The 15,533-nt window shown below is 32.9% G+C and overlaps 1 protein-coding gene across 1 annotated transcript; it reads right to left on the minus strand.

Moving 5' to 3' along the window:
- Window positions 1–8,170: 8,170 nt before the first annotated feature.
- Window positions 8,171–14,778, minus strand: LOC106121812 (insulin-like peptide receptor). The gene is made up of 8 exons (XM_013317632.1): window positions 14,585–14,778; window positions 14,114–14,324; window positions 13,593–13,827; window positions 13,299–13,439; window positions 12,418–12,620; window positions 11,783–11,929; window positions 11,352–11,514; window positions 8,171–10,113 (listed from the first exon to the last, which is right to left on the minus strand). Exons 2-8 carry the CDS (start codon window positions 14,134–14,136, stop codon window positions 8,251–8,253), a joined length of 2,775 nt encoding a protein of 924 aa, XP_013173086.1. The 5' UTR covers window positions 14,137–14,324; window positions 14,585–14,778; the 3' UTR covers window positions 8,171–8,250.
- Between the last annotated feature and the right edge of the window lie 755 nt (window positions 14,779–15,533).

Raw genomic sequence — 15,533 nt, forward strand, 5'->3', positions numbered from 1 at the left:
ATCTGACATAATAGAAAAGAAATAAAACCAAAACCAACCTTATTTTGCTGAATTTTATCTTGCTTTTGGTACTTGTAACAAAACACAGTGGTTTATAATACATAGCTTCGTGAAATACTCGGCAACTAATTCCAGCTCCAACGCGGTTCCATCAAAATTATCTTTAGAGAATATCAAATTCAACGCATCAGCGTTGTGTGAAACAAGTTTACTACGAACATTTTAATATAAATTGAAAACGGATTAAGTGTACACTGAACCGCATGTGTATTACACTGAATATAAATTTACATGATTGTTTTACTGTACGAAATGGAATATTTTATGTGACAATCGTATTTGTAGTACGGGATCACCTTTGGTTGTGTTTTAAAATGTAACTTTACAATCGATTGGTATATGGATTATATACAGTTATATTAAAGAATGTTGATGGATTGTTTAAAGGGCCTTTGTTAGCGGGTAACTTCAAAACTTAACAGATCTGGATTAAAGGGACATAGTTTCGAAAACTAAGGCTACCTTTAATCCCGAAATGTATGGTTCCCTTAGGATTTATATAGTTCATCTTTAACATCACTGATTAAATTCGTAATAAAAAAACACAATTTTTTACAGAATTCCGCTTTTGAAATAAATAAAAAGAATAATAAAGATAAAAAAAAATTGCTTTAAAAATTAAACGTATAGTCGTTTAGAAACTCAATTTTAATTAGCTTAGTTTGTACACTTTGTAGCTTGGCCTGATAAACTTAATCTGATTAAAATCTCATGCTAGTGGTAGGAACTTGTGTAATGTTTCACAATATCTCGAAAACTACAAATAGTTCTTAAATGGCTACAATTTAAAAGTGGATTCATTGAATCTTAGAAATGTCACTCATCCAATGAGCCCAAAATGAAAGCGTCTCAGCCTTAATACACATGGCAACGTAAATCTTCAAAACCATTATGGTACCCTTGCGTCGTGAGTAACGCGTTACGCGCGCTCCGTACACAGCAGAACTTTGAATCGAAAATCACAGCGACTTTTTCGCGACGATCTTACGATCCATAACGAAGTTCAATAATGTATAGAACTGACAACTTTCGATTGTCAGTGCCAGTTCCATATATTTTTGAACTTGGGAACAAATGCACATTGCTAGAGGCGGACCCAGTGCACAGTGAGGTAAATCAACGGGTTTTAAATATTTACGTTGCCTTGTGTACGAAGGACCTAATGAAATAATTTATTTGTTAACACTTTGTTTTTTCTTGTAGTTGTACGCGTAAAAAAAGATTTTGTTAAAAAAAATAATTTTTGTTTATCTGTGTAACCTCTGTTTATCGATTGAAGTCGAGTGAATAATTTTATTATGTACATGATTATAAAGTATGGCTCTGGAAAGGATTCCAGGAATGTTTAATTTAATTTAATATATACACGTAAGCTCGTGAAAGTTACGGAAATCAGTTAAATGAAAAGGCCCGAATAAATCGCCAACTTCGTTTTAATTTAGGTATATTTGTTTTTTTTTAATGTAACAGCAAAAAGAAAAAAAAGCTGATATTTAAAAAATAATCCCAAACAAAAAAAACATTCTCAAACAAAATGCATTAAAAAGTAACAAAATAATGTCACGAATACCCTCGAAAGTAAGAAATTTATCTATTTTCTTGTCTATATTTTACAATTATTGTGCTTCGGCAATAAAGCTGAAAGACATAAAAGCGCGTACTAATTACGTGTGTACAGATATATGAACAAATCTTTTTATTTTATGCTATTTTATTTGTTTAAGATTTTTCAGAATAAATTAGGGGTTCTATCGCTTACTGCCACATTTTGTATTGTTATCAAAAACCAAGATGTAAAGAGGTTAGACTTTTTGCCGCCATATTTTACTATCTACGGATTCGTAAGCTATCGCAAATGTAAACATAACCTAAAAATATTCAAGATTTTTGTCTTCACATATTTTTATTGTTCTCTTTAGAAGAAATATAAAAATTAGTTATTTAAATGTGATGGACACGCTGAGAAATACGACTTATTTTTAGCTGACTTCAAAAAGGAGGAGGTTATCAATTCTTACGTATTTTTTATACTATACGTCCATGTGTTGCTATTCCACAATATTACCTATATGTTTAATTTTTTTCTTTAATGAAAGCCTTTCAATTAAGCTTTATATTTACAATTTTCTTTTATTGTTGTGTTTTTATTACGTAAGTAAATTTAATTATGTTTAACTTCGTATATACAACAATCTCTATTCGCTTTACATTTAGTTTTTCTACATTTAAAACGAAATTCTAAGATTTCTTGATATAAAAAGTTGAAAGTCAATTTTAGCTACACTACAGTGAACACACTATCGATCTAGTACATATTTCTTAAAAATACGAATGAAAAATATGAAGAAATGAATAAAAATAATACCTTTTACTTTATAGTTATACGAGAATATGGAATATTCTGGAATAAACGCAATTATATGAATGTAAATGTTGACTACGTTATCGCGGCCTAGTTTCACAAGCACTCAATAAATTTTCTTCATTTCCATATTGGCTGTTTGTTAAGCGTGCGGATATTAGCGCCCATATTATGTGGCATTTGAGGCGTTATTTATTACGGTATCAAGATTTATGTCAAGATACGCTTGTATGGAACAAAAAGGGACTAATTTTATGTATTTATTTAAACTTAATAGCTCAGTGGCAGTTAACCGTGGCATCGTCCGCGCGGAATTAAAAAAATATATATAAAAGGAACGGAATCGTACGTGTCATTGGTTTCCATAACCAAAACTAAACATCCGTCAGTCATTAAAAAGGGACATACCAATATTTTTATATACACGTGTCATCAGTGGAAATCTACGTTAAGAATAAACAATGGTTGAATTAATATTTGTATTCGTAAGAGAGATTTTTTTATCTAGTAAAAGTTATATTTAATAAACGATAGAAGAGTTACAAAAGTTACTAGTTGCACAATTTGCTACAACTGATAATGTCAAAGAGAACTGTCTCATAGTTTTTACATTAATTCGCGCACAAGAATAACTTAGCGAAGTTTTCAGTCTGTAACGTGAATTCTTGGGATCGGAAATAGTGTAACCATGGGTCTATCTTCTTAAAAGAAATGTCTAATAGCGATTGGATTTTTCTTCCACATTATGTTACTGTATTTACAGTATGTTAAATACAAAGGAATTGATTATAACGCTAAAGTTCTATAAGTAATTAAAAATCGTAGATACGTATTGCGGAGCACAAAACTCAGACGAAATAAAAGACCGTGGACGCCCTTTTTGTAGTAATTTTCCTCAGTGTTGTCATTCACATTAAAAAAATTACCTATTACGAGAATTGTAAACAACCAAATGAAGTTTAAAATAAAACTTGAGTCCTAAATTTAAATAAAACACGAACTAATAACAGACAAAAACTATAGACAAAATAACTATAATTTTACTTCAAATATTCAAAATTATATCATAATAATTAATTTAAATTTTTGCTACCACGTCAAGTAATTACTTAATTTTTTTTTGCCATAATTTAACAAAAAAAACTAAAGAGGAAAATGGAAAAAGTTTGGCCACTCTAAATAAGACAAGTGTTGTTTTGTTTTGTTAAGAATAATGAGAAAACTCCGTGTAAACATGCGGACCCGCTCCGTTTCCTTTTGCTTAGTAATTTAATGTTATATTATACGGCGTTTCATAGCGTAACGAGAGCGCACCTTACAATTTGTACCTTTTCTTCCTGAACTGTTCTAGTATTTACCACATAATATGATATTCATTATTTAAAATAAAATTAGCATAATATTACATCCGTTAAATTGTTTCCTCCTGTTGTTCCTTTTCCAGATTAGACAAGACGTCATTCTTGCTTGTTTTATTTCCACAGGCGCTGCGCGACTTTCATGCATAATAGATTTTTAAATAAAAATTGATTGTTGTAAAATATAATCAAATGTATTGTACAGATTTAACAGATTATGTATTCAGGTGGCGATGTATGTCAATGCGTTAACACGCTAACCTCTCGTGCGGCGATGGCGGCCGATTAGGCAAATCTCTAGAACGGTCGACATTCCACACTCCAACCGAAGCGTGAGATGTTCAACGAAATGAATATTTGCACTCGTAAACCGATTTGCTTTTCCCTTTACGATTTAAGTCCATCCATTTCAAGTCAACGAGATTTATATGAGATTTTGTTTACCTTGTAAAAAATATGGTATATAAAGAATTAAAAACAAAGTTTAACTCAAGCAAGAATATTATAAGATATGGTTTATTTGTTTTGAATAACTACCGAAATGTTAAAATTAAGGTAAGGTAGATTGTGTTAGGTTATATATTACTTATGTATTTTAATACATAACTTTAAAATGAACGCATATATGTTGAAAATTGATAAAAAATACTTTTAAAATGTTAGCATTCGAGCGAAAGGACGGAAACTAAGAAATAAGTATTCTTTCAATTCAAGCGCTTTTGTTAGAAAGTTTGGTTCAAAATTTAGCTCCACTTTAAGCAATGTTGGTTTGAAAAATCTACCTCAACTTGAAAAATCACATCGATAAGCCAAGATCGAAAGAATGCATTCATTCCACTTGAGTTAAGACCAAACTAAAGCCACCATTCAACTAATGGTCATATTGTAAAAAAAACACTTGCAAATATTAATAGTATTTATGTTTACAACCTTATTTAATCTTTAACCTGATTCTCAAGGTAATGTGATTTAAACCTATCACATCAAAACTTTAAGCGCATTTCAATTTATTTTTAATACCATTAAAAAAAGCAGGCAAATTGTAGCAGTATATAATTTACGATCTTATTCTAATGAGGTATTTGATAGACGCTACGGTAATCCTTACTTTCATGCATTGAGCTATTGGCGTTTGTAAGTATACGATGCTTACCTTTATGTTGAAACTGTAGCAGAGATGAAACGAATGATACAAAAATTAATGTACAAAGCCAAAGAAACAAATCCTAGTGCACCTCACAGGGAGACTTGAAATATAGACGGTGCTTTAAAACCCATTAGTGCGGTCGGAGTGGTAGCTCTACCGCACTAAACAAACAATGTTTTACTGCGCTGCATTTTTCCGCACATATCTGATTCCTAAGAAAAACGATACCATTAACATTGGAAACTTAATACCTGAATATTTTTAGAGGTAGAGGTAGGAAGAGTAGGCAGAAACTGTAGATACATAAGGGCAATATTCTTATTCTCTGTGTTCAAAGAAACTAATATTGCTTTAAACGCTCCTTTTCTCTATATTTCTCTATGGTGCAGAGACAGACTCTTTTTTTTCAGAGGGGTATGGAAAGGGAGGACGCGGTAGTTATGTGGGATTCTCTTCTGGATGGGAAGCATACGCACTAAACATCGCTGTTCCTCCTACGCATCAAAGCGAGGCCACGGGCACACTAGCGCTTTCGTCCGCAACCTCGCCTGCAGAGACTTGAAGCTAGCCGATCGTTAACGCATACACTTCTTGAAGTGATATTGGTGCAAAATGCTATGAATACTAAAAGTAAAAAGGAGGTGGTCAACCTCAGGAATGAAGAAACGATACACAGAGATTGTATTAACAAAAGTGGCATACTTTTTATCACTTCATGAAATGTTAAAATTTCGACTTTTCAAATCGCTTACAACGGATCTAAACATATTTCTATTTCGGCTACTACTCTCCATCTAACATTACAAAACAAGATCAATGAATTGTTTCATTTGTAAATATGAATAATATTTTAATATTTAAAAATAAATTTAATTAAATGTAAGTTAGGTTTATTTCAGATCTAACTAACGAATGAAATAAATCTCGTTAAACGTCTTTCATGTTAAACCGACCGACGACAGTAACTGCTACCAAACTGGAATAGAATTTAAATTAAAATTATGATTAATTAAAATATGATGTTGCCGCTACAACTTCCGACTGTAATTTATATATTGCCTGATATCACTCATTCTCTTAAACAAAAAATATTAAAAAAACATTTATAAGTGTACTACAACTATTAACTACTATCTGCGTATTTAGTATTTTTAGATCTATTACTACTTACCCAAGTTCTTTTAGACATTATTAGTTAGAATCACTTGGCGCGAATGACGTGCTTTCGCAACAAAGTCCAGTGTCATAATGAATAGTGAGGGGGCACAAACGTAGACATTTTAGTAAGGCTAGTGTTGAGTCAATACACTGCCACATTTTCAGATTTTCTTTCTAAAAGTTTTAACTCACGAGCCTTTGGTTAGTAGTAGAATTCTATTTGTAAAATTCTTTTTAATTTTGTTTAACCCATTTTTGAATTGAAGTCGCTTTAGATAATCCTTTTATTCTATAATTGATTAGGAGCTTATAGATAATTTCCAGAACGCTGAAATTGTAAAATTTACCTCAGGTAATCATTGGAACGAATTCAGAGTGATTACAGCGTAGAAGGTTTTTAATCTCGTTTAATGGAAGCGAAGGACGAGTTTCGTCGGAATCGTGCGCTTGATAATTAGGCTTTTTTAATTTGGTCAAATCTCTATAAAATTAATTACATATAAGATTAATAAATGTTTGTATTTTTTGAAGCTAATTGGACTTGTTATTTTTAAAATATCACAGAAGAAATAGATCACCTATTAATTTTTACAGATTATTTTATCTGTTTTATAGATTCTCTCTCTCTCTCTCTTCTTCTCTCTCGTTCTCTCTTACATAGATTAAATATAACTTCATCAAGCCTAAACCTAATATATTTTTGTATTTCGCCTTACAATTGGGATGCCGCTTTATTTTACTTCTTACTATTATAATATTATAAATGCTAATGTTTAGATGGATGGATGGATGCATGGCTGGATGGATGTTTGTTTGAGGGTATTTCTCGCTGAAATTTGGCATACATACAGGGCATAGTCTGTAAGAACATAAGAACATAAGTCTCCCATATATTTGTTCTTTCTTATTTGCCTAATTCTATTCAAGTAGTTATTTTTAATTCTAAACAATACTTCATATAGTGTTAGCTTTTCATGAATCCTTCACTGACGGTAACGGATCGTTTTAATTAAGGCAAGCCTTCAACGTGCCTGTCTTAAGAGACGTGCTATGAAAAGATCTCTTATACTCTATACAAATTAGCTAATTACTTTCCTTTATAATTAGGCCAGGGTTTTTTGTATCGGTGTAGTCTGGTTTGAATTTCTTACCGAACAACGAAATATCGATACAAATTCATGGAGGTAGTAAAATTTTTAAATGCAATATCGCAAACGAGCTTCCGATTTTTGCGAGGAAAAAATTTTCCGTGTGAGTTCCGATGCAGGCTTACTTCGTGGTTTTAAAAAAATATTTTATTAAACATTCATATTGGAATTTTTCTGTTTTAATTAACATGTAACTAGATTTCATGTGTAATTTTAAACTTTATAATGTTTACCACACAAAGGTACAAAGTTAAAGTTTGAATCTTACTAATATAATAAATGCGAATGTTTAGTTGCTTGGATGGATGTTTGTTGGAAGGTATAGGTAGGAAGGTAAGGTATAAGGAACAGCTGAACGGATCTCGATGAAGTTTGGGCAAAACACATGGGCTACAAATTATGTTCTTTTATTCAGCGCGGACGGAGTCGCGGGCTACATCTAGTATTTCTATAATTGAATAAAAGGGATAACAAATTTCTTCATTCGTATCTGTATCCATTGAATAAGATTCCAAATCTAATTACATTAAATTCTATTCGTCCCTCGGTAACCATTTTGACCGGGTTATTGTCGCTTGTCTTTATAAGGGCTTTAAAAGGATTTATTTCGTATAATACAAAATTTCATGGCCTTAATATTCAGAGCTAAGAACGGGAGAAAGTTGTAATTCAATCTCGCATCGTATAAAACATCCACAGTCGGTTTAATGTTATTGAAATTTATTAGGAAAATATACGACACCAAGAAATCTCTTTACACCATTATGAAAGCAAGAACTATTAAGATTTGAACGTAACAAAGGATGATAGTATAACGTCACTAAAACAATTTTAACAACAAATATTTGTGAAGCTAAATGGAATTGTTATTTATTATAATAGTTTTCTACGATGTTTACTGAACGTCAGAAACAACCAGACTGATAATATAGAGAGCTTTAATAAAAACGGTCTTTACAAAATAAACTCATAAAATACTGGCATAAAAAAAAATTAAAACTAAAATTACTTATTCATCTAATCTAATGGCGTATCACGTAATGGAATGGAATAACTCGGTGTTAAATCTCTCATCATAAAACTCGGGGGATCCGTTTCGTTCGCATAATTCAAACCGTTGTCTATCAACAGCATTCTATCCGTGTTGTGTCTCTTCCTTTTGCATAACCATCCGATTGCTGTAGAAATAAAATACAAAAGAACACCGTATAAAATACCACTCCACCACCACATTGGAACTTTTTTAGTCGGAATAGTCACATGTGTCTTTTTCCATCCACTACAAGATTTACTCGAACCTAAAGTCGTTGTACACACTCTAACAATATAATTCTTAGCCAATTCCGACTTTACAGTCAAACTTGTCTCGTTCCTTGCAGTACACCAAGCTTGAGGAATTAGATAATTAATGTCGTTCGAATTTAATTTTGGCAAAACTTCTACATTATAAGATAAAACTGGACCATTCGTTTCTAAAGGTGGATTCCAATGTACACTTATAAATCCGGCTGAATTTGCTTCAATAAATGTGATGATTGGAGTATCTATATCCTTTTTTCGTAACGTTCTTACAACATTTCTAGCTGATCTACTACAATGACTTTCAGTGCAAGCTCTTAAATTAAATTTGTAATCACGAAATGGTGCTAGTCTTCCCACTTGGTATACGTTTCCGGGACCACTTATATTAATCGATTTACTCTTAATATACTTTCCATAACTTTCATTCTTTCTTATGATATTTTCGGAGTCACATTCAAAACTATAACTACTACAAACATCAAAATGTTCTTCTATCAATGCTCCTTCTGTCACTGATGATAGAACGCCACATATTGATTTGCAACCCTTGTCATAATCCGGTGGCGGTCTAGAAACAACCGCATGCCTTGTGTAGTCTAGTTCGTCGTAATCTTCATCTTTGTGTTTGCAGTGATCTCTAGCTGCAATATCTTTTAAACGAATCTCAATTAAATTTACATCCAATTCGTAACGTATGATATGAGATTTATAATCCTTGTGATCTACCCAACGTATAACCACATTATGCGAGTTAGAAGCTACTAGTTCTAAAATAAACGGCGGTTGCGGTTTTCCAATATGTGTCTGGAAACTAAGAATCGAACTTCTTGCAAGATTTCGATGGACAGGATCGTACGTTTCAACACAAATTGCATAATTAGAAGCTGGGTGTAATGATGTAAGTTGAATTTCTACTAATTGGTTAGACACAGTAGGAACGTCTAACACAAACCATTCTGATTCGCTACAACTCTCAGGTACGAATTCCGTAGAATTTCCTTGAGGCAATAAGACATAAAGGATTGTGTATTGTACGAAAGGATCAGATATGGGGAGAAATCTGACTAGCGCTGATGTTTCATTTATTACATCAACACGAAGCTCTAAAGATATTTCTTGACAGCCTCCACTGTATCCATTCATACCCTGGGGTAGATCAATTTCATTTGGTTGCGTTGGAAATACTTTTAGTAGTTCTTCTATACGCCTCATACATAACATAGGGTTTCCGTACAAATTCACTGTTCCATTATCGACTATTAAATTTTGAGTAACATTCGGTATGAATAGGGACTGAAGATTTGGCATATTGTATATTACAAGGCTGTACCTACCACTTTCCAACTTTTGTCCTCTAATACGTCTGAGTGAAGGTAAGAAATCTATTGACGTAATCTCAACGGAGCCATATATGAGTATGTAATCAAAGACTTCTTTTAAATCACTAAGGTACAATCTCAATTCGTTCACGGCTTCTGGAATCGATGATACGTGTATTGTCAATGAGCCGTTAATGTAGACACAGCGTCCAGCCAGCTGTATCGTCTCTAGGCTTTTAATATACTGACTGCCACAAACCTAAAACAATAATTTTGAATATATAAATATTTACATAAACGTCGTCCTGAATGATTTCGATCTTCGGTACAAGAACCAATTAATCTAATAATTTAGAAACGTAGAGAGTTTAAGAAACTTATTATATACTCGAGTACTGTTAGGAAGAAAATCCGACACTGTGCCGGTGTACTGGCGCAATACTAGCATTACTAAAATATCGACGTTTATGTCCTTTCACTAATCATTCTGACACTTGACTTTGTAATGAAAGAACGCCATTCGCGCCATAGAATTCTAACTAGTAATGTCTACAAGTATGAAGGTGGAAACGTTGTTGTATTTGTTACACTAGAAACTAGAGCTATAATAATAAATGAAGTCTGTGTTAAACTTGTGTGTGAATTTATCTGTAAATAGAATGAAATAGGTATTCCCGGCACACTATAAATGTAACTAACGGTCTCGTAAACGTTCTCAGTTTAAAAGCTTAATGTTAGATGTTGATTCACGGTTATTGTACGATACAGTCAAAGCCATTTATTGAGTTTTAACATTCAGATTGCTCTGCTCACTTTATCAGATATACTTGTAGTCATTCATCATCAGCTCACTATACGTCCCCACCGAGGGGCTCAAAGCCTACCCTGAGTTAAGGGTGATTAGGCCATAGTCAACCACGCTGGCCAAGTGCGGGTTGGTTGACTTCACACTTATCTTTGAATTTCTTCTCAGATATGTGCAGGTTGCATCACGATGTTCTCCTTCACCGTAAGAACGTCGAATAAATGTACATATGTAAATCGGAAACCGAAAAACACATTGGTACATGGCGGGATTCGAACCCAAGACCTGCTGATTGCATGTCAGGTGCTTGACCACTGAGCCACCGACGCTCCTACCTTCCTAATACTTGTAGTATTTAACAAAAAAAAACTACGTTATTAGGTTATAAGATAGGAAGTTATTAACTTGGTATCCCTGACTGATCTATAGAGTACTGCTAAAGCTATGGACTCATTTAATATGTATTTACATAAACATTTCCTTCCTCCTTCCTATAACCTTATAATAGTATTAATTATCAAGAAATCTTGAACACAAAGAAAATACGGACATTTTTTAAAGAATAAATAGCAAGTTAGCAAATAATTGAAATGACCAACGTCGCCTACACAAAGATGGAGTAAGAATCTTAAATCGTTAAAGAATTAAAGTAAAAGGATGATTTGTAAAGAATTACAATAGGTTAGTCTTACCTCTGTACAGTTCTTACAGAATTTGCAAGTGGAGTTGTTTGATGTATTTATTTTTACGTAATTCAACGGGCACTCAAACACACAACTATTGTTCCAAGACCATCCGCCTATTTTAAGACATTCTTCAACAGACAAACAATATGAATTTGCAGGTAAAACTACACTGAAATGAGAAATACTTGTATTAGTTAATTGCTGATTCCGTTTCCTCAAAGTTATAATTCTCATACGTCATGGTTGTGACTATCTTCCTCTTTAAGGCTCGCCATTCCCGTTACTTATAGGCGTATAATAAAAGAATTTGAATACGCATATTATCCAACACATTTTGCATGAGGATAATAAAACACATTTTTTACCCGTAAAATTTTGAACGAGACGCCTTTGAAATGTCGATGATTGTGAACAAACACTTAAAGACTATAACTTACGTTCCATTGGGACATTCGGAGACACATTGCCCCCTGAACGTGTAGTGTCGGCACACAGAGCAATCGCTGCTATTTGTCTTACGACAACCGAGACATTGGCTTTTACATTTTTCACCTTCGGGCCCGTCGAGGAAACGTTGGCATTTTCTGAAAATATATAATCATTGCGGTAAATCTGAGAATCGAAATCGTTTTTAAACTTTCGTCGTAAATAGCACTTTAATACTCCAAATGATAACCATACTCTTACTAACACAATACAATACAATGCGAAAATATGGATGTATGGATAGATAGGTCTTCGTTAGAAGTTATCTCCAGGACTCTCTAAATGGATCTTGATGAAGTTAGGCACATACGTAGAACATAGTCTGGGAGAACACATAGGCTACTTATTAAGTTTTTTTTTTCGCACGGACGGGCAACAGTTAGTTGAAAATTAAAATCATATAAATTACCATAAACCAGAATTATATTCTAATGTATTCATCTCTTTTCATTGACTGAATGTGATTTAATATTTCATCCATTTCTACAAATATTCCGATAAGAAACAGAAGCCATTCTTTATTAACCAGTGACATAAAAATAATAAAAGTAATAGTTAACCAACTTGGTATAATTGAATACAGTACTTGATATTCCAGCAACGATTGGTAACTGGGTTTCTTGAACATCTGCAAGCGACATCGCATTGGGCATGTTTGTCTACATCGAGCACGTGCCTATAGCCAGGCGCTATCGCTTGCCAGTCCACCGTATCTATCCAGCAAGCTTGCGTCGCCCCCCATATTATGACACCACCTCTATCAATCTTGAGAAGATTGTATAAACCTATCTGTAACATTGTATAATCACGTTAGTTTATTCAACTAAAACTAATAAGTTAACTAAGATACGGGGTAAGGTACAAATCTAATGATACTTTAGGCGCGAATTATACAGAGACGGCGTAAGGTGAAGACGCGACTCAGGCATCTTATCGCCTTAAAACGTTTCAATACTAAATGTAGGAATGCCATACGATGTGAATTATGCTTTGTTTTGTTCGTTACATGCCTGCAGTGCGCCTACGTCGCATCTTTACCGTACGCTGATTTTGTATAATTCACGACTTACACTTCAAAATTCATATAGCCATTTAGGTTACATACCGCAGTGTAACAAACTGCCGATTGAACGAGACATGTTCTTTGTATTATCGGTCACTCAGTAAAATCATAGTATCAAGTCTTTTTAACAACATTCATTATTATACTATGTCATTGTCTACACTTTAAATTACATTTAAATTATATAATTGGAATAACACGGTAATAAAATTCTGAACTATTTGAACTCAAAACTGAAGTCTAATAAATTGCCCTATTAATTTGACCTTGATCTTCGCTAACGACCTCTTTAATATAACTAATTGTATAGTATGATTTTAAAATTAATTGTCCCTAGGTATATCATATTAAGTGTTCATTATGTATGATATAAAAATTGATAAAAAAAATCAAAACACAGGTACCTCTCTAAGGTTCGGCATATCATGAACGATGAGGGCGTAGTTATAAAAAAGATGGTTTCCTCGAATCCTAATTAAGTTTGGGAACAATTGACCTAAACTCTCCAAACCACGCACTCGGTAGACCAACAAGAAACCTGTAATCTGAGATGAAAAAAATATTTTTAAATTTAAGAGAAATTAAAATAAAATCCTTACTTTAACGTTCCAGAAACTTGTTACTTGATAACAGAAAATTTCCGCCTGCCATGTGCATGTGTGCAAAATTAAAAAAAAACAAATCTTTCCAGTAGATACCTCCTTGAGCTGGGGATAAGAAACATTTTCGAAATGTTCTCGCTTAGTTCTCTCAAGAACCACAACGTGGAGGTTGCCCAGAATTACGGTACAATTCTTCAATCGACTCAAAGCTTCTAATGAGTTGCAGAACATACTCTTGCAGATTCCGTGATGGTTGAATGAACGTGAAATTTGAAAACTCGTATTGTTTTTCTGGCAACAGCATAACCCAATAACTGTAAAAGCTGCCAACCTAAAAACAGAAAATCGTACGCTTTAAGATTTTTAAAGTTCTCTTACCCTCTATTTATTTTGTAGAAATATGCAGAAAAACATTAATTAATTGCAAATTGCAAATTTAAAACCTACATATTAATAAAAAAATAAAAATTCATTTAAAAAAATGTAATGTTCCACAGATTGAAAATGGTTTTAATACACAAGAAAACTCACATACTAACTGCGATATGAGGTTAGGTTAGGATTATAAGAATTCGTTATTAAAATTTAATATTATCAAATAGAAACTTGATGTATACCAGCTTAATATTTTCGGCGCCATGACACTTTTAACTTTTTCCCGCCAAACTTTTTATATTTCTTCTGTGCTTTTGCTGTTGATCTCTTTATCAAAAGGCGACGGAGAAGTTTCAAGTAGGCATATCTTCCTCCAATGAATGGAAAACACATTTTATATTCGTTTCATGTCCCTTTGTATTTATAAACTGTCATCAATTGTCTGTGTTTAATCTGTAATTAATCTTACAAATATTTAACCAAATAAAACAATTAATATTAACACTGCCTGTATTAACAATTTGGGTAGCGTAAATTAGTAGTGAATAAAATATAATTATACAAAAGATGCAGATTATATTATTGTACACAATTCAAATAATTATGATATGCATATTATAATATTTGTTACAAACACACATATTTCTAGCACAATACATAATTAATTAATATTTCTAATATCACATAATACGTACAAATAAACGAATACTGACCCGTACGCATAAATTATTAGCGCAGTATTTTATCACAGACATAGGAATTTAACCGACAGCCGACCTCAATATAATGAACCGATGACTAATTAGCTATAAGGAAAAGCTATATACTATAATTTTTAAACATTAACCATAGTCCAGAATGACCCGATAGTGTGAAGGTTTCCGTTGCAACTGGCTTCAATTGGAGTCAGTGCAAATTATTTAATTACCAATTTTTATTTCGATGGACTCTTAATAAAGGATGGCAGGGAGGTGGAAGGTTAGGTTTATACAGGATGTTCATTTTAATTATTTATTTTTATGTCGTATTTCGATGAGATAAAACAATACTCATTTTTTGCCCATTCTTAACTTTATTAGATAAAGGTTATGTCATCATGATCTTGTCTTCGTCTTGTCATTTTCATACTTCTACGGAAAAAAGCTGATGTTAGGAATATTTTTACATTCTGATAAACGTACAGAAAGTAACGTAAGACGGGCTAAGTAGAGATTCAAAAAATCTGATATATACCTTATATCCCTCACATGGGGACAGATTCAATAATCGTAAAAATCAACCTTACGTAATTAATGGAAACTGAATAGCCCTCACGACGTTTTCTTTTCCTACACAAATTTAATTTCACATCAAAAGTACACCTTTTGAATACGGGACATATTAAAAATACAGCGAATATATTTTAAAAGAAACGCATATACAATTTTAAACGTAGCAAGTTACATTCCCAATTCATTTTTATAAAAAGAAGCTGTATATTTTTCATCTGCGCTGCGACCGGCTCGCGGGGCTCGGTAGAGTGGTTGTTCTTGCAAAATATCTGCCTGTTATTTTAATCTTCGCTCAGTAAAGTGTCTCGGCTGTAATAAAACCGCCTGTATAACCGTAAGACCTGCAGGTCAAGTGGTTTTAACGAGCGATATTGCATTTTGTGTCGCTACA

This window comes from Papilio xuthus, unplaced genomic scaffold (assembly GCF_000836235.2).
Source record: "Papilio xuthus unplaced genomic scaffold, Pxut_1.1 DF826938.1, whole genome shotgun sequence".
In the NCBI taxonomy this organism is placed as follows: Eukaryota; Metazoa; Arthropoda; class Insecta; order Lepidoptera; family Papilionidae; genus Papilio; species Papilio xuthus.